Raw genomic sequence first — 27,570 nt, 5'->3', positions numbered from 1 at the left:
AAGATAACTACTGTGTGGATATGATAGGTAGACTATGAGATAGGAAGATATCCTATTTAGAGCACATGCATTTTAAATTTTTGACTATTTTATAACAGAACCCGTAGCCCTTTTCTTGGAAAAGGAAGGCAACCAATTCAATTCTTTACTGCAGTAGGAGGGTTAACATCGGGGTGGGGGTGGGGGGTGGGCACAAGAGAAAACTCCCCAGAGTAAATACAGGCATTACAGTTTGAGCCAGGTACATCTGTGTGTTAATAATTAGTAAGTTTAGATGGAATTTTTCTTGTAGGCAACTCCACTAGCTCCCAGGCAATATCAATCCGAGTTTCTCTTCCATTTCTGCCCAGCTGTAAATATCCTAGTGAGATAAATGTAAAAAGAACAAAATTTTCTGTTTGGTTGGCAGGGGGGGAGGTAGTGGGCCGGGGGGGGGGGGTGGAACAAGACCAAACCTCAAACAAGAAAATGGGGGAATTATCAGATTAAATCTTTTAATTTGAGCGTTCGTTTGAGCAGAACAGTTACGCTCTTTCCGTAGTATATGCATTTTATCTGTTAAATGTGTAACAATCTTCCCAGACTCCCTGATTAAGTTGATAAATATGGTGATAAGATCAATCACTGTTTGTATCTGTATTTCCTCATACACTGCACTCTATCAGACTAGTTAATACCGAGCTTGCTGCATATTTTATCATTGTGTGTTGGTAACCATAGAGTTAGATTTATTGTACTTTGGAGTGATGGAAGAGTAGTCATGCATGAGCTGCCCTATCGTAACAAATGGACTACTATAGTTCTTTTGTTTCACTGGATCTTGGATTGAATATTCAAATAGCATATAAATGTTTCAAGTAACAGTAAACACTTGGCAGAGTAATTGGGTGTGAAGCCTAAAGTAATGTGAGTGCCGGGGCTCACCGGTCCCAGGGATGTTTGTTACAGCTCTCTCATTTTAAAAAATAACTCTTAAGGAAACAGAGAGCAATAAAACAAGAAAAATAAAGAACTTGCATTGCAGCCAAGATGCAACCCTGTCTTTCCTTTCATAAAACAGATCCATGACTGTGAAGCTGTTTTTGCACTCTGCATGCTGGGAGTGGGAGGTGGGGGGAGGAATGCTTACCCCAGCCCAGCCCCTGTGAACTTCCCAAACTGATATTTGAAATTCACACTCAGACATGCCTATGGCTTGTTTACTCTGGTAGTCCTTGTACAACTTGTGTGCACTGTACATGACTGCAGCTTGGTGAACACACTGTTGTAGAATAACCAATAAACAATACATTGTTATAGATAATGTAAAAACATCCCACTAACTATATGCCTTTTCAAAAGCACCTAAACTGACTATTTTGAAAAGTGACTAAGATCCCATCTTAATGAACACTTATGTCTCATCTACACTTAAAAACGTGGTCAACATAACTTCAATGCTCAGAGATGGGGGGAAATTCACACCTCTGAGTGCCATAGCTATGCCAACCTAACCCTCCCATGTAGACACGACTAGGTTGGTGTAAGAATTAGCTAGCACTGCTCTGAGAGTGTGAGACAGAAAAACAGTGAAAGAAAAACCACTTCTGTCGCTTGGGAAAGCATCTACACCAGTGGTGGGCAACCTGCAACCCATCAGAGTAATCTACTGGAGGGCCACCAGACAGTTTGTTTATATTTGCACGGCCACCCGCAGCTCCCACTGGCCGTGGTTTGCTGTTCCCAGCCAATGGGAGCTGCCAAAGCGGTGGCCAGCACGTCCCTGCAGCCCGTGCCGCTTCCCGCAGCTCCCATTGGCCGGGAACGGTGAACCACGGCCACTGGGAGCTGCGGGGGGCCATGCAAATGTTAACAAACTGTTTGGCAGCCTGCCAGCCTGATGGACCGCAGGTTGCCCACCACTGATCTACACTACAGCATTATAGTGGCATAACTGCAGCACCATAGCTGTTCCACTGTAGCACCTGATGTGGCCTTAGTTTGCAGCAAGCTGGGGTGTAATTATATCCCTCACTAGCCTGCTGTGTCAGTGTGGACCCTGGCTGCTGCGCACTGAAAGTTCCCTGCTGCACTTTGACCTACACCCACTTTGAAACAGGAGTTGATTAAAGAGCACTTGGGAACATTTAGTGCCTAGCCGCAGGGTTCACATGGACACTTAGGCTACATCTACACTCTGAGATGGGGTGTAATTCCCCTGCTTGTGTACATATACTTGGGCTAGCTCACATGGACCTAGCAGTGTAACTGCAGTTGCATGGGTAAATGACAGTGGAGACTTGGCTTAGCCTTGCTAAGTACGTACCCACTGGTTCCAGGGGGCTAAATCCTTTGCATGGCTAAGCCATGCCTCTGCAGCCGCTGGTGTGGCTACACTGCTATTTATACTCACTCTAGCTTGATGAGAGCGGGCATGAACATGTGTACAAGAGCACAGGAATCCCATCCCTCGCCTAGTGTGCAGATGGCTAATGTGGGATGGATTTACACCCATGTTGCCATGAACAAAGTGTTCATTTAGAACACATAGGAGCCAGGATTTCAAAGGCATTTAGACACTTAAAGATAGGTGTGTAATGGGACTTATAAAAGCACCTACATGAGTTAGGTGCCTCTCTCCTAGGGAAATCAATGGGAGTTAAGCAGGTTAGGCACCTAGATGCTTTTAAAAATCCCATTAGGTGCCTATCTGCACCTATAGGCACGTAAATATCTTTGGAAATCTTTTCCTCGCTGCCTGGGACCCACTGAGACTTTTGAAAATGGGACTTTGAGCTTAAGGGTGTGTCTACACTGCAACTAGACACCCATGGCTAGTCCATGTGAGCTGGCACGGGCTCGCGGGACTCGGGCTAAGAGGCTGTTTAAATGCAGTGTAGATGTTCAGGCTGGAGCCCGAGCTCTGGGATCCTCTCCCCTCATGGGGGTCCCAGAGCTTGGGCTGCAGTCTGAGCCCGAATGACTGCACTGCAATTAAACACCCCCCCATGAGCCTGAGTCAGCTGGCACAGGCCAGACTTGGGTTTTTAATTGCAGTTTGGACATACCCTAAGTCACTTCAACACTTCTGAAAACTTTACTCTCAGTACACTGTGAAGTTACCCCATATCTGAGAAGTTTGTGGGCAAATTAAAAGGCAGTTAGGAAATTCAATAATATTTGAAGGCATTGATTACCTTCCCTCAGTATCTAATGTAATCTTTACATTTTTACTCTTTTGACATTTTTACAGAATAGCAGATAGACTTTAAAAAAAAATCAGTATGTGCTATTAGTTTCATTCTCTTTTCCCGAATACTCTTCACTGGTACAGTAGCAAGTCCATGTGGTTCCATAGAGTTTGCAAAGTAGTATAACTGAATCTAGTACAATAGTCCAATCATAATCTTTGAAGTGTGTTTTAACGATCATACTGTGCAATAGACAGGCACTTATTCCTACGCACCACGTCCAAACTTTTTTTTTTGTAACAGTTAGTAAGACATGGGATGCCAAGTTGACTTCACCACTTAAATGATGTGTAAATTAATGTTCCTCTAAGGTAGCTTTTCCTAGTGTAACCAAAACAAGCAGCTCATTCTACATTATGACAGGATCATATGTTTCACCTTCCAACAATGTGCCAGGATAAATTACAACAGTATAGGCAGACTCAACCTACCAACCATCTCCATTTAATGTAAACATCCCAAGCATTACTCTTAAAGGAAGATTCCTCTTGGCAGGTTATTATGCACAGTTTACACTGCATGTTAGGAATTGCGCTGCCCCATCATACAGTATGGGCAAGGACATTCCCTCCATTGATGTTTGATATTGAAAACCAAATACGCTTTTGGCCGGATTCCAACCAGCAGCTTATGATTTGCAACGAAATCTAAACATCCTTTTGCCACTCTTTGATGTAGTATTCTTTAGATGCATGGCTAAGAGGTGCATTTTCTTCTGCTTTCCGTGTTTTGTCATTTGGTATTCATCTAGCAGCTCTTAACTAAGATATAATGGCCAATAGTCCTTCCAAAATTCCTTGACCTTTTGTTGATACTGCTTCATAGTCCTACTAGTATAACAGTGTTCACTTCTTATGTGCTAATATTGGGAAGAATTTTAATAGTTATGAGCTGCCTAATTTATCATTGAGCCATTCAATTTTATGTGTAGAAACTCTGTTATTGTCTGAGATGCTCATCCGAAGCAAGGTTGAGTCTTTGGTGTAGGTCACTGCTAGTGACCTATTTATTGCTATCACAATTCTATTTCATTACCTTCACAAAGTCCCTCACAATGGCATTTTTAAACCAGGGTTTATCCAGGCTATGAATTAGACAAATTCTCTCTAAGCCCAGACATCACTGTAATTTATTTTTGATTCGTCAGAGTTCCTTGATCCTTGTTCATACAAAGATCATTTCAAAAGGCACAGAAATGAATAGTGTAACACAGCTGAAAAAAGCCCATCAGCCAGCTAAGTGTCTGTAACTGAGGAATGACCCAAAACCTCCAATCCGATCAGCCCGGGACAATGTGGAGAAGTCTGGATTTGGATCCAGACTTTGCTATATTTATAGTCTGCCAAACCAAACCTCCTGATCTGAACATACCCAAACTTGGTTTAAAACTAGATCCGCACTCAAATTTTTAAGTCAAATCCGTATCTCCTCTTAACAAGTATTGATGCTGAAATTTTCTCAGCTCTTACTTGCAACAATCTGTGCTGGAAACAGACTTCTTCCCCACTTGAGGGTCAAGTTGTGACAGTTGTAAAATCAACGTTCCTTTAAGAGCTGCAAAAAACAAACAAACGGGTCGTAGATGCATTTTATAAAGTAGCAAAAGTGTAATGTGCTTGTTAGTAAGAAAGGGGGATCTACTGCAAAACTTCTCTTTGATTTGTGACATAATGAATCCGCTGTCTAATACAGTATTTGCATAGGAGCATAAGATTATAATGGGGGAAGAATGTACTTCCATATATTTGTCTTTCAGTGCTGAATATAAATCTAGCAATCTGTCTTGAGCCCATTCGTGGTATATTCTATAGTTTTGGGTTTCAATCCCATCATGCATCATAAGCTCAGAGGTGTAAACTGGATCATTGCTTGGAGGAAAGACCTCCAAATTCACACAATGAAGAAGCAGGTTGTAATGTCAGTGAGATTCTGTAGGTGGCATGCTGAACAGTGTTTGAACTGTTAATTTTTAATTCTGCTAGTGTATTATTTTTACTTGGAATAACTAATGCATCTTAAAATCAAAATCCTGTTTCATTTGACTGCTAGCTTACTATTGTATTTACTTCATTAAGTAGGATTATAAAAGAGATGCTCTCTGTAAGACAATAGGGCAGTACTTTTGTTGTAATATTTCTATGGGTAGTGTGTCAATACTGTTTATAGCAGATATATATGGATCTTTAACCAATAGCAACAAAACCTTGACCAACACAGTAGTGCTTTATCTGATGAAATAAATTCAGGATTACAAATTAGAAGGTCATGAGTTCAAATCCTGTCCTTGCTTCTGATTCACTGATACAGCCTTGACAATTCATTTTCCTATTCTGCTTCAGTTTTACTATCTGGAAAATAATATTTGCCTACCTCACATGCGTGTTGTGAGGTTAAATTAGTTAAAGTGCACCATTTAACCCTACATAACTGTCAAGTGTTATTCATCGTAAGGTGAAGGATTTCTGATATTGAATGATAGGAGAACATCTGTTATGACATACACGCCTTTGTATTGTAAGCAGTATATTCTCTGTGGGTCTGAGTGCAAAGCAGGTCCTCATGTAACATACATATAACATGATGCCAGGCTAAACTGTGCCATTGAGCCCCCACTCCCACAGAAACCTTAAAAGCACAGTATTTCAGGAGTCCCTGGGAGCTGACTGGTGTGGAGAAAGGCAACAACCATGACCCCTCCCACACTCTTCTGCATATAGAAGACCAGCAACATCACTACCCCTGAACAGTTCTTGTGTTCATGGAGCAATGGTGAGATCCACTGCACCGTCACTGCCCTGCGCTCCCAGAGACCAGGCACAGTCAACCCCTCTCTACCTGTTAAACACAATGGTTTAACAAAAACAGCAAGAACAAAACCCTACTACTCAAACACCTCTCTAAGGTTCATTAACGTGGTGATTTTTTATCTTCCATCTTTCTCCAAATGGTACACTAGGCTAAATTTCTCCCTGATGTCCTACCTTTGCCATCAGCAAAATTACACCAGGAATGAATCTGGGCCCATGAGTCTGGCACTTACTAAGCCAGTGGCATCCTATCCCCAACTGAGAGCTACCCGAGTCAGGGTTTTGTATGCCCTGTCTTTGAGAACCCATTCTTCCTGCAGTGCAGCTCAGCTGTCTTGTCCAGCAGACTAGGTTATCTGCTAACCTGCAAATTGCTAACTGCATGATTCCTAATCCCCTTTTTGCTTAGATAAATATATAAACATAGTCAGATATATTATTTTACATGTAGTAATTAGCATCATCAGTTGAGCCCTAGCCGGGGATATTTTTCCCCCTTTGATTTTGTACATTGCAGGTTAATGTCATGAGCTAAACCACAAGATACAATTTCAAGCAGAGTTTCTTCCCAAATTTTATCTTATGCACATTTCTACATTGTCCTGTGTATCTACTGCTCAACTGCTGTGCCTTATGCCTGCCTAAACTATAGTTTTTATGGACTTCTCCAGTCTCAGGACCCAAGGGGAAAAAACGGAATAACAATTAAATAAGTCTTATCTGTACAGCTGATCTTGTTCCAGAAATGTATCCACAAATTTTGAAGACATTCCCAGTTTCTTCCAACAAGACAAGCTCATAGCCTGGTTCCAAACTAAAATAACTCTTCAGCCTTGCTCCCTGAGGATCTTTCCCTAGGCTAGCTTCAAATAACCAGTACACCTAGGGCCCTGTTCAGGTCATTTTTCTCAATCCTTACTCCCAATTGTGGTCACATTGGTATCAGCCGAATGATGCATGCGGATAAAGGTTTCACACTGCTGAAGAAAATGCATTCCAAAATGGCTCCAGTACAGCACTTCTTTGGCTGTCCCATAATACTTTATTCTGAGTTCCCTGATGTCGATGGCAGTTTGGCCTGATTGAGTGCAGAATTCAGGCCACACAAAGGAATTGTGGTTGGGGAGGAATATTGCCGGATTTGAATTCCAAGGTGTGGTATTCTGCGGGGCGTTGTAGGCAATTGTCTTTATTGCCCCGCTCTGGACTTCGTAACGTGAGCCCTGAGCTCATCCTAAGCTTTGCCAGATAAAGGTTCCTCTGATTTAAACAATGTTATTTTAATCTATTTTTATTTGGAACGTTAACAGCTGCAAATTTAATTAAATTTATTAGGCTAAAGAAGCTTTAACATTTAACAGTTCACATTTCATATGGCTTTCCCTGTGGGAAGGCTGTTCTCCACTACCTCGGAAGCCCATGGCTTCCAGACCTCTGCATCCTCCAGTGACAGAATGCCCTTAATGCTACCTCTGCCAGCTTTCTGTTCGCATCAGTAGCAAGAGTTCTCAACATTCTCGGCAGTAAGTACTCTGGGAATACCCTGCAGCCCCTGCCCACTGGATAGCACAGTGATCTTCACCTTCTGTCACTTTGCAACCCATACTATTATTTCCCTCACTGGTTTCCTGGGCTACTTCTGCTGTCTTCCCTGGGCAGTCATTACCTGCTTGTTTTGTTCTGTTTTTCCCTCAAACACAGCAAACAGAGTCTGCTTTCAAAGAGTCTCTCAGCCTGGATTATTCCAAGCTGCATTCAGAAAACTATAAATTACTCTTTCATTACTGTGCCCTTGAAAACATTTATATAAAGAATCCTATGACAAAGATTAAAAACATGGAGTTACCCCTTTCATAAACCCTGGATCATAAAATGGGTTCAAGATATAAACCACATTTTCCCACCAGCATGAGAGTTGTATCCAAATGAAAAGGCCAGTTACATCACATCTTCATCTGGCCTTGATCCTCACAGTCTTTGGGCCTAGTTCTCCTCTGTATCACTCTAGTTTATATTGGTGCAGCTCCATTGGAAGCACTGGCGTTGCACTGACTTAAATCTGGAGTAATGCAGTGGTGATTGAGGCCTTGTATTATCAAAAAATGCAGATTAAAGTGAGCTGCAGTCAGTAAGAAATAGTGACTTTTGAGCATCCATATTTCTTTTTTTACACACACCATTCCATGCAGTGGATCTGAAATCCTGCGTGTTTAGCTGTATCCCTTCCTGAACAAATACAGACCAGATGGTTCCTGTAAACTATTTTTCAGCTGACAAGGCAAGACAGGTTCACTTTCACTCATCTGAATTGGCATATCTGTTTGTGAGGATTTTTGTGTTTATGGACGACCCGGGCAATAACGTAATTCACAATGAAAGAGACAATAGGGGGCATAATAAATTAGTGGTATAGAAGGTGAAAGAAAAAGATCACATAAGGGTTTATATGCTTCCCATTCTAGCAGTTTGTGTGACATCAGAATAGCAGCGCATAGTCCACCATATGCAAGTTATTGGTGCATTTCAAATGACCAGGTAAGAAACACTTGAAGTGAGATTATTCCATTTTTTATTTAATAATTCAAGCTGCTGAGCTTAAGTAAATGTAATTAGAATAAAAGAGCACTGCAGGGCCGAGGCATTTGCTAAGGCTCGTATTCGTGTCCAGCTTGGCAGAGATCCCTGGCTTGTTCTGCTTCTTTACAGAAGTATTAATCATACATGAAGCATATAAACTTATGTTACCTTTTCCTTTCGCCTTCTGTATGCAAAACACACCTGCCCTTCCTCCTCTGCTCTGATGCATGCATTATTTTACTCAAGTCTAACAATATTAGATAAATGCTTTTCCTTATTGGTGTTTAAACTAGTGCTGAGTTCAAAGGTAAGTAACCAGAATATCCAAATACAGCTAAACTTCTAGTGCTCTGAGTAGATTTTTAGGTGTAAATACACATCATAAAGTTCATATTTGACATTAAGGGGAAACTTTCACAAGGGTGGCCTCATTTCTCTGGCTCAGTCTACATCTGCCGATTATGGGTCCGCATTTGGGTGTCTGCAGTTCAGTTGTGGGCCCAAAACATAGTTCTTCACCTCTGGGTAACTGATTGTTCATGCAAATCGGAAGTTAGAAGCACCAGAACACAGATTTGTATGCACAATTCATTTTTCTGGCCCACACATGTTGTATTCATGTTTCCCATCGGAAAATATGTCCCTTAAAAAATCCCTAACACTTACCAACACAGAAGAAAAAGGGATTGCAATTTAATGCTTCATTTCTGAGGTCTAGGATTTCCTTCATATGGTCCATTAAGAGGATCAGTGATTTAAAGTAATGTTTGTACTAATTTCTTTGGTGCCAATCATAAAGAGTTTCATGCTATGATAGAGATGTTCCAGTATGGTCCACTGGGCAGAAAGAAGAAAAATGCCCTCCATGATACCATTGTATACGCGCTTTTCAGTGATCGTTGCAATCTGATCAAGAATAAGTTCAATCATGTAGTATGCGAAATTCCATCTGGTTGAATAAGCTGTTCAAGCAGAAGATTTTTGCTTAGCTGGATTTGGGAAAGAGACTCACATGCTTTGGTAAACTGATGGAAGTGGGTGAAATGTCGTCTTTATCTGTGTCAGTAGCGCTGGCTGAGAAACACCCATCTCAGAAGGGATGGTTCATAACAGTAGCTAAAATATAGGCTCTGCTTTCCCTTTAGAAGAGTGAAGATACTGGTTTTGTTTGTGTTTTAGTACGGCCAGAGAAGGAAGTATGGCTGCAGCGTTGGGATTGCAGAGGGTGCAGCTCTGATGGAGACCTTTGGGCTATTTAAAATGCATAGACAGCTGCAGTGGCAGATAATCCATTCCTGGCCTTTGCTTTATCTTTTTGGGGTCCTCTTTCAGCAAAGCACATACTTAAAGATAAGCACATGCTTAAGTGTTTTGCTGAATAGGAGTCTAGCTACTTATGTTTGTTTTGTTCAGTTCATAAGAAAGGCTACTTCTGCCTTTGCCTCCAGCTCATTCAGTTGATAATGACAAGGATTTGATTTTGGATATCACCAATATCTTTAGAACCGGCGGACACATCCTGACATTGGCTGGTTTGAATGTTAAGCTTCGGTCCGAGTTAGAGGATGAGAAGAAGGTCTTTCTTATGAGGGCTTAGTAGTGGTATCAGTGAACACATTTTAAAAACATGTCCTATCGCGGTCACCTACAAGAGCATTATTTTAGGTTTCAGAGTAACAGCCGTGTTAGTCTGTATTCTCAAAAAGAAAAGGAGTACTTGTGGCTCCTTAGAGACTAACCAATTTATTTGAGCATAAGCTTTCGTGAGCTACAGCTCACTTCATCAAGAGCATTAGTTTCTCTTTGCTGAGCTCATATTTACTTTCTTTGATTAACTCTTATATGGAACAACTGAACTGAAACAAATTGGCAACAAAACCTTTCCCAAATGGCTTGCTCATTGACCCAGACTGAACTGGAAACACTAGTTGCCCATTAACTACTTATGAGCGTGACTCAATGCCTACCATACCAATAGCCACAAAACTGATCAAGACACCCTGTAGCTGGCTGGCTTCCTTCTGGGGTTCACGAAATTAGAGCCATTCATGAGTGCTAGACACCTGCCCTCTGTTATATTAGAATATCTTTTGTGAAACACTCACCCTAAAATAGATTTATCTGGAAGGGAAAAAGTGATTACACTGCCTCACTCATGGATGTGCAAGGAACTGGGAGTGACATTTCCCCATTCACTCCCTAACAGAGAGATCCCCATGGACAATCACATTTTTCACTGTTGCTAAGTTAAACAAAGAAACTATCAGCGACTGAAATAAGAAAAACAAAGAAAACCTTTTTAAAAATAGCCCTGCTGCTAAATATAGCAGCATCCACAAGGGTAGAGTACAACTGAAGTCGGGAACATGTTGTTCATGCAAATGTCTCATAATGGCTAAGGATGTACATTACAGTAAAATGCTGCTGAAGACAATACGCATAAAGAGATGTTGAAGGGTAGGGAATAGTGAATACTGTGTTTTCAGGGAACTGGCTGATGGTTTCTTGAAAATGTGGAAGAGGTGAGTTTTGTGCTGTTTCTATAAAGCAATGGAGACTCAGTCAGGTGTGGGGAGGTAGGTAGACTTTCCCAGGAGGAGCAAATGATAGTTTGTGAGTGAGATGAGGAAGAGAAGGACCAAGAAGAGGACCCAAATGTCAAAGCACAGAAAGAAATCATGGGAAGGATGGAAAGATGAGAGGGGAGTATTGCCATAGAGGTTCCTGAAGATAAGTTCATAAGGGATACAGAAGTGGGGGGGAGTCCATGGAATTCTTTCATGCTGTGAGCAATTGATTATGTTTACATGTATCAGAGAAAAGTTGTTGAATAACCCTCCCCACTCCTCGCACTTCTTTGAAATGGTAACTGCTGGACAAAACACACATGTGCACACACACACACAGAGAATTGGGTATACCACACATGAAAGGGCTTTCTTGTAATATATCCTCTTTTTGATTAAGTCAGATAAGGCCTAATAGAGCTTCATCTGAAATCAGGAAGTGCAGAGACCAAACTGTATGGGTAATGTGAACATAAGACCAGCCATACTGGTAAGACCAATGGTCCATCGAGCCCAATCTCTTGACTTCCGAAAGTGGCCAATGCCAAGTGGTTCAGAGGGAATGAATAGAACAGGTAATCATCGAGTTATCCATCCCCTTTGCCCATTCCCAGCTTCTGGCATTCAGAGGCTAGTGCCTTCCAGAGCATGGGGTTGCATCCCTGACCATCTTGGCTAATAGCCAGTGGTGGACCTATCCTCCATGAACTTATCTAATTCTATTTTGAATCCCATTATAGTTTTGGCCTTTGCAACATCCCATGGCAACAGGTTCCACAGGTTGACTATGCATTATGTGAAGAAGTACTTCCTTTGTTTGCTTTAAACCTGCTGCCTATTCATTTCATTGGTTGACTCCTGGTTCTTTTGTTACGAGAAGGAGTAAATAACACTTCCTTAATTCACTTTCTCCACACCAGTCATGATTTTGTAGATCTCTATCATTCCCTCCTTAGCCTTCTTTTTTCCAAGCTGAAAACTCCCTGTCTTTTTAATTTCTCCTCATATGGAAGCTGTTGCATACCCTTAATAATTTTGATTGCCCTTCTCGGTACCTTTTCCAATTCTAATATGTCTTTTTTGAGATGCAGCAACCAGAATTACACACAGCATTCAAGGTTTGGGCAGACCATGGATTTATATAGTGGCATTATCATGTTTTCTGTCTTATTATCAATCCCTTTCCTAATGGTTCCTAACCTTCTGTTTGCTTTTTTGTCTGCCGCTTCATATGGAGCAGATGTTTTCAGAGAACTATCCACAGTGCTTCCAAGATCTCTTTCCTGAGTTGTAATTTAGATCCTGTTATTTTGTATGTACAGTTGGGATTATGTTTTCCAGTGTGCATTACTTTGAGATTGTAGTAAAGTACATGCTTTCCAATATATTTATTTTTAACTTATTTCTTTGGGAATATCCATAAGTGTTTCTGTATCTTTATTTGCAAAAATATAAGAGCAATGCCATTTCTTGCAGGTGCCTATATGGGATCAGAATGTTCATAAACTGAAACGATTAGTACATTTTGATTGGAAGATTTCTAAAGATTGTGGACCAATTTATTATTAGTTTAGTACAAGCACAAGATTTGTATTTACACATGAATGATGTAAAGCAGAAAGGTGTAAATAGTTCTTATTTAGTAGAAACAAATATTATAAAAGCAAATCTTTACATACAAAGCTTTTGTAAATTCCTGTTAATTGTATTTATGTTTCCATATCAGAATTCATCATTTGTAAGCTTGAGTATCTTAGTCTTATATGTGAACTTCCTCCTGTACGCAGTGAAATCATACTACTTTCTGAGACATCACAGCCATCTTTGTAAAATATGATGTTGAGGAAGATTGAGTTTATCATACTATAGATATGTAAATGGCTCTCTTTTAATAGTGTCAGTGGAAAGGGGATGCCAGAAAAGATTCCCAGCCAGAGCATGTATAAATTGTCACCACCTTTGACAAGACAATAACATGCATCCATACAAAGGAAAACCAATAATACTCAAGGAGCTTTAGGTAGCCACTGTGTGGGCCCTTTGAAGGGAGGTGGGAAGCCCCATGAAAAGTTCTACTAATGCTCTACATGCAGGCTCGAGCAACAGAGGTCAGATTCTGCCCTCGATTACACCAGTAATGATCCAGAGACTCTCCATTGATGTCAGTGGAGTTGTTGCAAATTTACACCCGCGTAAATGAGATCGGACTCTTTGTCCTAGTTATTTAGTATAAAAAACATCATTACAATGAAATCTCAGATTTGAGCTCAGAATAGTAACTGGTATAGTTCAGATCTTTAATGCTTTGTTCCTGTGTGTCTCTCAAGGATTTTCAGTCTCAAAAGCAGGTGAGGGAGTTTGCCATAAAGTACTAGTAAATTTCCATGTTAAAATATAAATAATTAAACCTAGCAAATGTGCGTGTACGTGTGTATATGTATGTGTGTGTGTAGAATATACATGAAGGAATTCTGTGCTTCTAAAGTAGGACTATGAATAAGGACCCCAAAGTGTAAATAAATTTTAATTCAATAATTTATGAATAAATTATTTAGATAGAACATACTCTGCTCGGAAGTTTCTGTACTGAAATGGATGCATTCCATTGGAACCCAAGTAGGTACATTGAGTTGTCAAGTAGGTGAACTATGCTATCTGAATTGAACTCTTCTAAATAGGAAATAATTTAAAACATCCTACAGTCTCTCAACCTCCGGAAAAAGGGGGTCAGTAAACACAAACTAAATGCTACAAGACAAGGAATACAAATCAGTGCCCCCAGGCTCCCACATAAACTACCTTTGGGGAGGAGATTTCCCTTTCCAGCTTCATTACAGTTAGCTCACGGCTCTTTGCTCAAGTTTGTCTGCATCCCAGTCACAGCTGTGCGCAAGGAATGAACTGCAGTTTGCTTGCATAAATTTCCCACTGTGCAGCTCTTTGTTCATTTCATGCTGCTTTGCTGCTCTGTTGAGGCTGCTGAATGAGTCAATGTTACCTTAATATAAGCTTTAAAAGTTTAGTTAATACTATTGCATTCCATATTTAAAAATATTTCTTGAAATAAAAATGAATATCAGCAAATATGCTCTACAGTACATGCCTCCAGTAGCCAGCTCGATGATTTAGTTGGCATTCTTGTATGCAGTGGTTGGGTCTGTACCAATTAATGCTCCATTCCTGCAGTCTCTGTTCAGGCAAATCTCCCACTGGATTCTGTTCATCTCCTGAATCCGATGAGAGTTTTGCCCATGTGAGGACTGCAGGGTCACACCCTTAGCTGGCATGGACCCTAATAAAACCACAAACAGGCCAGGTCAGACCATCAGAGCTATTAGGCCAGCTACCAATCTCATTGAATTATTTCTGAAGTAATTCTACTAAAGTCAATGGAGCTGCTCAGAATTGACACCAGGGTAACAGAAAGCACAATCTGGTCCCTACCATCTTGTCATTCAGGTCATGAACTGATTGCAGGCTACTATCTACTATATTGCTTTTCATACAATATAATTTTTAACCTGTTCTCACATGTTTAAACCATTTTTTTTCAGTAAATGATTGCATTGTATTTTTCTCCCCTCTAGGATTTTCCATTCTTCAGGCAATTATGGAAGCAGCGGTACAAAACAACTGGCAAGTCACAGCCAGGTCTGTGGGAAGTATAAAGGATGTTCAGGAATTTAGGAGAATTATAGAGGAAATGGACAGACGACAGGAAAAAAGATACTTAATCGACTGTGAAGTAGAGAGAATAAACACAATTTTGGAACAGGTATTTTTCAAATCTGTGCTGTATGTGACATAAGGTTTTGGAATTGTCTGTCTATAGAAATAAATTAAACAGCTCTTTAAAAATAAGTCATAAAAACTTGCCAATTACCTTTCTAAAATTAAATATCCTGGATGGCTTTCACATTTGATGGCAAATAATTTGAATAGAACCCAGCAGAAAACATCTCTGTAAATTTGTTGTTGCCTTCTAAATTAATAAAAAAGACGGCCAACCTTTGCTCTCAGCAGTAGCTCTTATTGAAGTAAATAACCCTACTGAAGGCAGGGCTACTCTTGTGGGTAACGGTTGCAGGATTGAGTGCTGTTTGAAAAAAGGGATCACAGTAAAAAACTAAAATCAGCCAGTGAAGGAGGCCGAGGCACTGACTCATGTATGAATAAAATTGTCACATATGGAAATATTTCTGGGGGTAAATTCAACTGACTCTGGCTGGCCTTTTCGGGGGGTGCAAAGGAGCCTCCCCCACTATATTCTAGGGTGTGGTGGAGTGCCATTCACTGCTGCTAGAGAGGGCAAATGCTGGGTGACTTCACACATGACACAGTCCTTTCGGAAGTGGGCTTCCCTCAGAATCAGTTTAAGATCCTCCAATAGCCCCTTGAGGCTGCCCAGAATGTCAGTCTCCATGTTGGTCTAAGTAAGGGGATCGGTTCCTGGTAGGAGCCTCTGGTGTGGTAGTCTTCCAAAAGCAGGTGGGAATGAAGTGGGCCCATGGTCCTATCCCCCTCCAGTACCAGCTACCATGGCTGTCTCTATGGGAGAAAGTACACTGTACCCCTGAAGGGCTGTAAAAACAGCAGCACTCCACTTACACATCAGGGATCAGAGACAGGCTGGCTCCCCACTGGCCACACTCAAAGCTGTGGCTCACAGCCCCAGCAGAGCCTACATTACAGTTGAACCAACCCATTCAGCCTGTTTGTTCATAGGCACACAGGGATTTGCTCAGGGTTAAGACTGCAAACTCCTATGATAAATGCCACTTTATAAAGCTGTAGTTAGAGTTATGGTCTGGAATAATCAAAAATAACATTTAAATTTCATGAAGCGTTAGCATATTCTTGTACAAATGGTATATTGTCAACTAATGGCAAACTAGCCACACTACCACAAACAAAACCAAAGAATTTCAGGAGACGTGAATCAATTCGGACAGCATTCAATTCCAGTCAAGCCCCAAGCTGAATCATTTCCAGTCACTGGAGTTATAGGACCTCATCTTGCTGCCTTTCAATTTAATGGGAGTTTTGTCATTGAATTCAATGGGAGCAGGACCAGGCCCCTCCTGCATGAGAAAGGCCTGTATTGTTAGATAGAAGCTAAGTACTGGGAAATTTATCATAAATGTCTCTAAGACACTAACAGTCTGATTCAGGCTTAAAGTCTGGGGAGTGACTTGAAACCATGTGAGCGAAAGAGAACTGCAAGTATCTGTAACGGACTCAGAATGGATGGGTCTGTCCTGATAATACTAAGCCCTGCAATGCTGTTGGCTGCATATGCTTTCGTTTAGCCCTAACCACTCTGGACTTAGTACTGTCCCAAGGCATGTCCACAGCATGTAGCCGCAGGGACTGGTGGGTGGTCCTATTCCAAGGGAAGTCAACCTCTGAGTGGGTTGTATAACATATACATGGCCACCCAGCTCCAGTCCTCCTTACCAAAGGTGTCTGTGACTCCACCACCTTGACTGCCAGTGACATGGTCAAGATGTTGGGATGATGTCAAAGGAGGCACAGGATGACTTCCAGCTGACTAAATGTGCTGCATAGCTGCAAGAAAATATCATAGTGACTATTGTTGCCAACCCTCCAGGATTGTCCTGGAGTTTCAAGGAATTTAAGATTAATTTTTAATTAAATATTATGCCATGTGATGAAGCCTCCAGGAATTTGCCCAACCAAAATTGGAAACCCTACTTGTGACAAGCTACAAAACAGAGCTTTTAACCAGACACGCAACTCAGCCATTGGGTCCAAAATACCTCCTCTTGCCCAAAAGCAATTGGGTGGGGAATGTCAGAAGGGGGAGTGGGTTTTCCATCCCCCAACCCCCTCACAGCAGTGGTGCTAACTGGAACATGCCTCTTTGTGGAAGCTAGTGAAAGATCCACAAAAGGCTGCTTAGAGATGGAAAGGAGTTTTAGTTTCCTACTTCCCAAGCAGCTTCATGGTTTCTACCTATGTGGGAGATGGAGAATCCCCCTCTCTCCCTTAAACACTGAGCCCAACTGCCCTTGGCTCAATAGCCTCATTTCGCACCTGCTTATTCAGGGGAATAGGGAAGGGAGTCATGATCTAATTTCTTCTTCAGAAGCACTGAGTTCAAATGTGGGTAGGGTTATATTTTTGTTAAATGTTCGATTCAACTTTCCATCATTATGATTATTGATTTGATGAACTCTTAACTCTCACATAGCTAAAGGTTCACAGCACTGAGCACCAAGTTATCCCTAATTGTCTGGTGTTTTACTTTAGATATCACATTTCTTTAGATATCACATTTCTGAATTGCTAAATTATCCATTTTCTAAGTCTGTTTTATTTATACTTACCAGTCAGATTCCATGAAACAGTATAATAATCTTTCTTCTGAATGATCTCTAATGTAATTTTACTTGCACGAGGACCAGAGGCACCAACTTCCTGAGTTCCCGAGGGGTGCTCGAAACCCCGCCCCATTCTGCCCCCAGCCCTGCCCCCACTCCACCCTTTCTCCCAAACCCCCACCTCTGCCCCTCCCCCCACCTCTTCCTGCCCCTGCTCCTCTCCCCCCCACCCCAGCACCTCCTGCGCGCCGCTGAACAGCTGATCGTGGTGGGCAGGAGGAGTAGCTGATCTGGGGGGTTGCCAGTGGGTGCTGAGTACCCCCTATTTTTTTCTTGTGCGGCTCCAGCCTCAGAGCACCCCAGAGACGGTGCCTATGACCAGGATTTGGTCTACAGTTTTCAGAAGCAGTGGTTTTCAGTAATGCAATAGCATAGAACGTGATTGACTAGTTAATCATTTGACAGTATAGCTTAAAGCCCAGATCCTGCAGACATTTACGCATATGATTACTATTATATATGTGAGCAGTCTTACTTGACTTCATTGGAATTGCCCATGTGTAAAGGCATTTACATTTGTAGGATCAGGGCCTAAAAGGGATTTTGAGTTATTTGGTTATGAAACAAAATAAACTAGTTAGTAAAGCAAACCAAACACAACTTTTGGGATAAATACTCTATTACATACTAGACAAAAAAGATAGTGTCCAGTTGTGCATCACTTACCCATGCATATTGTCCTATGGGACCATTCATATGAGAAAAGGTTGCAGGACTGGGCCCCACATTGGTGTGCATTATGATAAAATATCTACAAATAGCAGCCTCCAGAGATTTTTCTGGTCCAAGACTCAAGAACAATGACCTCTTTTTCTGCAGGTGAAAGTCAGTATTGGTCTACCCCTGGGTCTATTGCTGTACAATTAGTTTTTCAGGCTTTTACGTCTGTCTCTTCAGCTTAGCTGCTTATCTTCTCATAAGGCTAATCAAATCGTACAAAAATTCTAACAGTAGTTAGTTCACTGTAGTTGAAATACTCAAGGGAATGGTGAGATATCCTCCTTATAGACAACTGTGCTTTGCTGACAGTGGAAAGGATAACTCTAGATTTGCATATTTTAGATTGTTTTTCACATAGTTAGAAAGTCTACCAAAGCCAACAAGAAAAAAGTGAATAAGCTCTTAGAAAAATGAGCAAATACCATTGTGTGCTGACTGTTCAAGGTTTAGATGTTTAGGGAACTCGTTTTATTGAAGGTGATGACTGAAAACAGTAGTATATTCGAGTTAATCCAAAACGTCCAAAAGAGAGTAGGGATGTTGGCTGTCCAACATAAATGTTACCAGTAAAAGGGATTGATTATCAGAGAGTGCATGGCACCTGCCGTCTGAAAATCAGAGCCCGTTCAGTTGGTTCAGGTTGGGTACCCCCAAAATATTTAGTTTCTCTTGAAAATCTTGGTCCCAGAATATAGTTTAAGCCATTTCATGTGTCAGTTCAACCTGAGGATTTACAGTCTTCCGGTAATACTAAATTGGTAACTTTGAAACTAGCCTCATTGATAAGATATAGTACACACAATAGTATTGTTTTAAACTTAAATGTCAATTTAAATCCAAGGGGCTTAAGTCACATTCTAAGCAATAATTAAACCTCCCAACAGCTCCGTGAGGTAATATTATCTCTAGTTTGAAGATTGAAAAACTGTGGTAGCGAAGGTTGTGAGACAAATTTTAAAAAGAGTTTTCCTCAGATTTATCTATTCTTCAAAAACATTTGACAAATGTTGAGGTGAGTGAGGTAACAGCTTTTATTGAATCAGCTTCTGTCGGAGAGAGAGAGAGAGGCTTTTGAGTTTAAGCAGAGCTCTTCTTCAGCTCTGAGACGGGTACTCCGAGTGTCACAGCTAAATACAAGGCAGAACAGATTGTTTAGCACGAGTAGTTAACATATTTCTAGGAACCATTCAAGGTGAAGTGTCCTGTTAACACCCCTCCACTTACAGAGGGGGAAAGAAGGGAGGGGTAAGGCAACTGGGGGACATGGACGGGGTTAGTGGGCCATACATTGTTATATGTCATAAATCCCGTGTCTCTGTTCAGTCCATGATTTTTAGTGTCTAGCAAAGTTATGAATTCAAGCTCCCAGGGTCGTCATTTGAAGTGTTGTGCAGATTTCCTTTGAGGATGAGGACTGTTAGGTCAGAGTGATCGCTTTGTGAAAAGTGTTCACCCACAGCTGATGTGGTGCTTTTTATCACTTTCCTTTGTGAGTTCATTCGAGAGCATAGTGATTGTCTGGTTTCACTGGGGCATTTAATGCACTGGATGAGGTATGCCACATGTTGACAAATGTCATCACTTTGAGTTTTTGCAAAGTCTGAATTCATCATGAATAATTCCCAGTGAGCATTCACTTAGGCCCAGCTTTTTAAAGCTATTTAGGCATTGCTGTGCTCAGCATCACTACACCTAACTGATTTAGGAGCCTAAATCTCATTTTAATGCATAAATATAGTTAAAAATCTGGGCCTTATTGCTCAGTTGTTATTGGTCAGTTAAGTCACATTGTACTGTTTCTGATCTCTAATTGGATGAGTGCTGAAGTGCTTTTGATGCAAATGCTTGCTAGAGCAAATTTAAAGTTCAGTTTTGGTGAATATACTTACGTATAGTCTTGATCTTTTTTTCCCCAGGAAACAATCATACCGTTCATGCTTTATCATTTATCCACATAGATTCTGAACTATTACTTACATTGAATAGTATCTGACCTCACAAGTGGTTTCACTGAGGTCAAGAAAATCTGGCTCTGGTTCTCTGTTTACTAATACGTACTAATAAACAATAAACCATGGGCCAAAGTCCACACATAGGCATTCTTCTGTCTTAAGAAACCATCCCAGAGTCTCTCTAAACATAGGCCCCATGCCTGTAATTATAAATCTCAATCTAAAATTAAACATGTGTGTTATTCTGGCATTATATTGGGGTTGTCTTTTACACGTGTAATTTACTACTCGTATTGCCATCCAATCACTGTTTCTCACATTATTGTTAATATTTACCCATAGATGTGGTCCTGTATCTGTGAAATCCAGTAAATTAGGCCCATATCCATCCTTCCTTTCTTGACAAAATTATATCTAGTTTAATCTTGTAGCTTCCTTTCACACATACTGGTATTAAAACTGATTCTCTGTAAAATTCATGAACTCCCCATTCTTCTTGTCCCTTGATGCCAAAATATTCCAATATTATTTCACAGGTAGATATAAAATGATTTTATTGTCATGAACAAAGTCATCTAGTTCTGGAAAATAGCATCAGGCTTTAGAGTTTGACTGTTTATTTAGAAACAAGTCTTCAGGTTCAGAAATATGGCTTTCTTATAACTAAGATAAGTCATATTTCAGACTAGAGTGGCTCAGTGTCCATTTAGAAGCAAATCCCCGAAGGGAAAATAAGACGGAAGAAAATCATTCAGGATCAAAATGGTGAAACATTACAAAAGACTGGTTTATTTCAGAGAATATATGCTTTTATCAAAAGAAGACTATTGCCAAACAAAATCATAAAGGTTAGGCTCCAAGGCAATCTCAATATTGAATGGACGCCTCTTGTAAACAAAACATAAGCAATACTGTAGGAAGGACTATAATGCACAAAAATTTTAAATAATGGTCAAATTGGCAAAAAGCCTTCAAGTAAAGTGACCCTAGGAACACAAAGGGGAATCTGATTCTCTGCAGTGGAAGTATATAACCTGATTTGATTTTTGAGTCTGAAATTTTAAGATTAAGAAGATGTAAAGTTTTTCAATATTGCCATTGCTGTATAACTTTGTAGAAGCATTCAGTCCTCAGTGAGGGGTACTGTGCTCACTGCAAGAAGGCTCCCAGGTTTTTGGTGTTTTAAGAATAAATATAAAAAAATGTTTCATTTATATTACAGAGTTTTAAAAAATCACCAAAAAATATCAGGAAAAATATCCAAGTGCACAATTAATCCAGATCCAACCTTGCAAGTCATGTATGCTTTAGGTTTGTATAACATACACCATAATTACTGTACTGGCCTGTCTTTTTCATGCAATTTTTAAAAAAATGTAATAACCACCCCATAAATAAACTGGCATGTTTGGGGGAGGTACCAAAGTGCTGGGTATCCTTAGGCTCTATTTTCTCCATATGTCCCATTGGTCTCTTCCTCACTCCAGTGAGTATTTTCCACTGCTGTCACAGAGCCAGGGTGTGCTGCTGAGGTTCTCAGGGCTCTGTGCCACAGAGGAGTCATGGACCAGCATTTCATATTCTGTGAGGACCTTGATTTGCCTGCGTAAGGGATTCAGGGTGAGGCCTTGAGGGGTGTCTAATATACGCAGACTCTTGTTACAAGTCACTCTGTGACTGACCCATTTAATTTCCATGACCCTAAAGAGCTCGAAACTTTGTCACCAAAAGATCGTCAGTCATCCTTCCACACAGATTTGACCAGTCCAAACGCCCATAAATGCATTTTAGGGGGAAGAATGTACAAGTATAGTAGTGGTCTCTTCTTTGAGGTGATCATGCTGGACATGAAGCCTCCATTGGGGAGAAAAGGGGGTCTCCTGAGGTTAGCAGCCATCTCCATTGGATTTTAGCCAACAAAATTGTGGAAGGTGAGCAAGTGTGCTCATGCCAATGTCAACAGCCATTTCTGCCCAAAGGGAATGCTACTAAGAGGTATTGAACTAATAAGTAGCCACAGGCACAGTGTCTGAACTATAGGGAAGCAAATGTCCTTTTCAGATCGGGCTAATCCTCTGCACATATAAAACATTTCACACATTCCTATGGGTAGAATTACCATCTTGTAAATGCTAATGCCGTCTGAAAGCCATCATCTAGCTCTCATAAGATTTCCCAGTTTCAGAATGACAAGAATTTAACGATCAGAATGTTATTCATACAGCAGAGTGATTTAAGGTAGTGTCACCATGGATCTGAACAGATTTCAAAATAGAATAATTCAGAAAACCAGTAGAACTGCAATTCTGTGCTAATATGATTATTAATCACATTTAATGTATATAGCATCATAACATGCATGGTGCTGTACAGTTAAAGATCCATTTCCAACACAAATCGCATTTCCTACTCCAAAGAGATTACAACCTGAAGTCACCATTAAGATCTTTTATTATTCTGTATTAGCAGCATTTAACTATTTTGTACTAGTAACTTATAATCATTAGCCATAAGTGCACACGTGTGCACACATTTATGCATATGCTTTTGACATTTTGCATATTTTACCATGCTACATATACTGCATATGTGTACACAAATAGATCTATCTATATATAGTAATTAAGTGTACAATAGGCCTAAATATGGAGTCAATGGAATTACCATGAATTAACTGGAAAGAAAATTAGAATTGATATCTCATGCCCTGAGTGATAGGCGCGTATAGCTAGTTTGAACCTTAATTAATAGATGTCTGTAAAAAGCCCCTTTTGCATTTGTTGTACAATTAGCCATTTTTTGCTGCTTTTTCAATTACAAGAAGTTTTGTGGTCCTGTTTGGTTACTCTTACCAAGCACAGCCAAAAAATCTTTGTGCCCCTTCCGTTATTTAAACAGTGTTCACATTATATAAATCACTACTACTCAGTAGAAAGGCAAAGGGTCAAATGGGCCCCTTTGGTACTGAGGTATCCTTTCACTGTTTGATGGGGTCAGGCCTGATGTATATTAGTAGGGCAGCGTGTGGGAACTTGCACTGATGCTTCTCAGCTGTACCTGTTCTAAAGGCAGACAGAAGACTTGAGTCTTCGGGGCTGCCAAGCTGACACCTTTCACAAACGAAACTCACATGAAATGCTTTTACGATATATATGACACAATATAAAAAACACACACAGCATGTTAATTGGTTGGAACTTGCTCAAAAGCCTGTCTATTCAATTTTATTTTTACCAACCCATTTGACCATCTAACCATCTCTAACTGCGTCAGATGAAGCGAGCTGTAGCTCACGAAAGCTCATGCTCAAATAAATCTTAGTCTCTAAGGTGCCACAAGTCCTCCTTTTCTTTTTGCGAATACAGACTAACACGGCTGCTACTCTGAAATCTAACTGCTCTGGGAACCTTTTCCACATCACATGTACCACCTCGAAACAGAGCCTGGGTTTTAAAATCTCTTGCTCAGTATCACCAGTTCTCTCTTCTTATCCTTTAAAAATCAGTGCTGCATGAAAAGCTGCTGTGTTACAGTCCAAACAGTTAATGCAGTTCTTTCTTCTTCCCAAAATAAAGGATGAATCCTTTCATCTTTTCAGACATTACCTTAATTTCTGCATCTGTCTCTCAAATAGAGTTTAATGCTTGCAACTCCACTTCCAACCAAATTCTCTCCTTAATTAGTTTCCTAGGCAACCATTATCAAGACAACTCTGTTGAACCATCTGCAGGGAGAGGAAGGAAACATAATATAAAAAAAATCATAGAAGTGTAGGACTGGAAAAAACCTCAAGAGATCATCTAGTCAGCCCCCTGTGCTGCGGCAGGATCAAGCATACCCAGACCCTCCCTCACAGATGTTTGTCTAAGCCTGTTTTTAAAAACCTCCAGTGATGGGGATCCCTCAACATCCCTTGGAAGCCTGTTCCTGTGCTTAACTATCCTTATAGTTCAAAAGTTTTTCCTAATATCTAACCTAAGTTAACTCTCCCTTGCTGCAGATTAAACTGACTACTTTTTATTCTGTCTTCAGTGGACGTGGAGAACAATCAATCACCATCCTTTTTAATAATAGCCCTTCATGTATTTGTACACTGTTATCAAGTCCTCCTCAGTCTTCTATTCTCAAGACCAAAAATGTTCACTTTTTCTTAACCTTTCCTCTGGATTCTCTTCAATTTGTCCACAGCTTTCTTAAAGTTGGGCTCCCAGAACTGGACACAGTCATCAAGCTGGGTGCCGAGTAGAGTGGGACAATTACATAGTTGACTTTCATAAGACACTCTTGTTAATACACCCCAGAATGACATTAGCCATATTAGAATAGGAATAGTATAATACTCCTGTGCAAACGGACAATACATATAACCAGTGACAGCATAATAGTGCTGGTATGCTTGTGATCTCATTTGTGAATGGGAAGACTCAAAGAGTCAATAGGCGCAAAGCTGCACAAGAACTTACGTCTTTCCTCAGTGCTGACCAAGCCAGAACTAATTGCACTACAGCTGTGCAAAGTGTCAGATAGGGTGGGAACAGGCACCTGCAGTGCTGTTCAAAGTCCCACCTACATCTTGTCTGAGTTTCCTGGAACATTATAACAGCACAGTGTAAATCATAAGGCCTTCAGGGAGGTCTTTCAGTTGACTTCAAAGGGCTTTGGATCAGGCACCGAAGCAGTTAAGTACTATCCCATTGCAAACCAATAATCCTTAGGTTTCAGAGTAACAGCCATGTTAGTCTGTATTCGCTAATAACATCAGCCACACTATCAGAGGCTCGTTCACCTGCACATCCACCAATGTGATATATGCCATCATGTGCCAGCAATGCCCCTCTGCCATGTACATTGGTCAAACTGGACAGTCTCTACGTAAAAGAATAAATGGACACAAATCAGATGTCAAGAATTATAACGTTCATAAACCAGTCGGAGAACACTTCAATCTCTCTGGTCACGCAATCACAGACATGAAGGTCGCTATCTTAAAACAAAAAAACTTCAAATCCAGACTCCAGCGAGAAACTGCTGAATTGGAATTCATTTGCAAATTGGATACTATTAATTTAGGCTTAAATAGAGACTGGGAGTGACTAAGTCATTATGCAAGGTAGCCTATTTCCCCTTGTTTTTTCCTACCCTCCCCCCCCCCCCCAGACGTTCTGGTTAAACTTGGATTTAAACTTGGAGAGTGGTCAGTTTGGATGAGCTATTGCCAGCAGGAGAGTGAATTTGTGTGTGTGTGTGTGTGTGTGTCCTGGAAAAAAGTGGGGGGGTGAGAAAGCCTGGATTTGTGCTGGACATGGCCCACCTTGATTATCATGCACATTGTAGGGAGAGTGGTCACTTTGGATAAGCTATTACCAGCAGGAGAGTGAGTTTGTGTGTATGGTTTTTGGAGGGGGGTGAGGGGGTGAGAGAACCTGGATTTGTGCAGGAAATGGCCCACCTTGATTATCATACACATTGTGAAGAGAGTTGTCACTTTGGATGGGCTATTACCAGCAGGAGAGTGAATTTGTGTGTGGGGGGGTGGAGGGTGAGAAAACCTGGATTTGTGCTGGAAATGGCCCAATTTGATGATCACTTTAAATAAGCTATTACCAGCAGGACAGTGGGGTGGGAGGAGGTATTGTTTCATGATCTCTGTGTGTATATGATGTCTGCTGCAGTTTCCACAGTATGCATCTGATGAAGTGAGCTGTAGCTCACAAAAGCTCATGCTCAAATAAATTGGTTAGTCTCTAAGGTGCCACAAGTACTCCTTTTCTTTTTGCAATAATCCTTAGTCTATCTACGTTTATCTCCTTTGAGCGTGAGTCTCTTCTCACTTGCCGCAGTTTTACACCAGTGGATTCCATTAGCTTCATTGGTGTGGCTCCTTGTTTATACTGGTTTAAGCAAGAAGAGAACCAGACCCTTTACATCCTCACCTAAACGTTCCCCCTGTTCATGCAAGTTCTGTGGACAAGACCGTGTGACTAGTCGATTGCTCTGCAACCAGCTTGCTTAACAAATTTTGAGAATGAAAATGACGCAACACTTTAAAAGGAAATTATATACTACCTGAGGAAAAATAGGCCCATATTGTTACATGCATGACCCATTTTGTCAGGATGTGTAAGCATGTTTAAATATTTACTGTTGGAATTTGGTTCCGCCAAAATATAACAATGAACAAAAATATTAACAATATACAACACACAATCCCTAAAAAATACCCAGCATTTCTTATCTCCTGGGCAATTGCTGGTAAAGTTAAAGTTGTGAAAGAAAAACATGGCTGTAACTCTTACTACCTCATATGAGTAAAAATGGCTACACTGTAGCGTAGAAGTCTAACAAAAATGAATTAAATCTTCATAATTTCTCCTGGTTCGGGTTTTATGCATAATGGAACCCAGTTATACAAAGAACTCAGATACTGCAGCACTCTGTTTATAGTGAAGCACAATGAACCTCTCAACTGTTTCAGTGCATTGAAATGAGCAAATCGTATTTAATTCCCGTTGTTGTTAATCTCTGTAGTGAAGTTCTATGAAAAAACCCTGGCTTCCCTCTCAGAGATTGCAATGTATTTTTTTTTTTATTTCATAAGATCTAAAAAAAAGTAAATGTTAAAAGGAAGAAAGGATGGCTGTGGCTCAGTATTTTCCAGTCTGCTTGGAGGCAATTCTCTACAGTACAAACTCCTTTTTAAAAGATTCTTATGTGAGCATTGGGACTAAATTACTGCGACACTTCTGGGTTATATCCAAATAATAGTCTGGAGTAAGGCTGACATGGTTTCTGAATGCAGTAATGCTTTATATAAGCAGAGTGCTCTGTTTTCAAGGACTCTAGTTCAAATCTTAGAGCCACGGCTATGATTACAGTGATTGCTGTGAAATACTGATGGGATGCAAAAGAATTTTAGAGTTAATCTCCCAACAATAGGAAGATAGCATGCAATGAAGAGGGGGAAATAAATTAGATGTACATCTCTTCGGTATTTTATCTCTCTCCTGAAATGATTCTGTGTGTATGTGGACGCGCTAGGGACATTTCCCTGTACAGACAATTGACTTTAAACATATGACTCAAACATTTTGGATAAACTTCTCATCATACTTACAGCAATATAAAACAGCTGGAATCTTTAGGAAATTTTCAAAATGGAGTTATTTTAAATCTATCAGAGTTCTGCAGAGAAGGCTTTAAAGGGTGTGAATAGTACGGTACCAAAACCAACGGATTCCTCCTTGAAGTAGTCCATGTTTGAGAATGATTTCTGTTAATGATCATTTTTAATTAAGTGATTTGTGCCATCCTTT

The 27,570-nt window shown here is 40.5% G+C and overlaps 1 protein-coding gene across 7 annotated transcripts in view; it reads left to right on the top strand.

Annotated features, from left to right (window-relative positions):
* GRIA3 (glutamate ionotropic receptor AMPA type subunit 3) overlaps positions 1-27,570 on the top strand; it is a 222,304-nt gene that overhangs the window by 64,542 nt on the left and 130,192 nt on the right. For all 7 annotated transcript variants that reach the window (XR_014712945.1, XM_084638760.1, XM_084638764.1 and 4 more), the window contains one exon: positions 14,769-14,956. Coding sequence is in view for 6 of the 7 variants with exons in the window: in XM_084638760.1 (XP_084494886.1) it covers positions 14,769-14,956 (188 nt within the window). In the remaining variant the exon portion in view is untranslated. The remainder of the gene's footprint in view (positions 1-14,768; positions 14,957-27,570) is intronic.

Source organism: Lepidochelys olivacea, assembly GCF_965140295.1.
Source record: "Lepidochelys olivacea isolate rLepOli2 genome assembly, chromosome: 9".
NCBI lineage: Eukaryota > Metazoa > Chordata > Testudines > Cheloniidae > Lepidochelys > Lepidochelys olivacea.
Note: the sequence above shows the minus strand (reverse complement) of the source record. Positions and strands in the feature narration are given on the sequence as shown.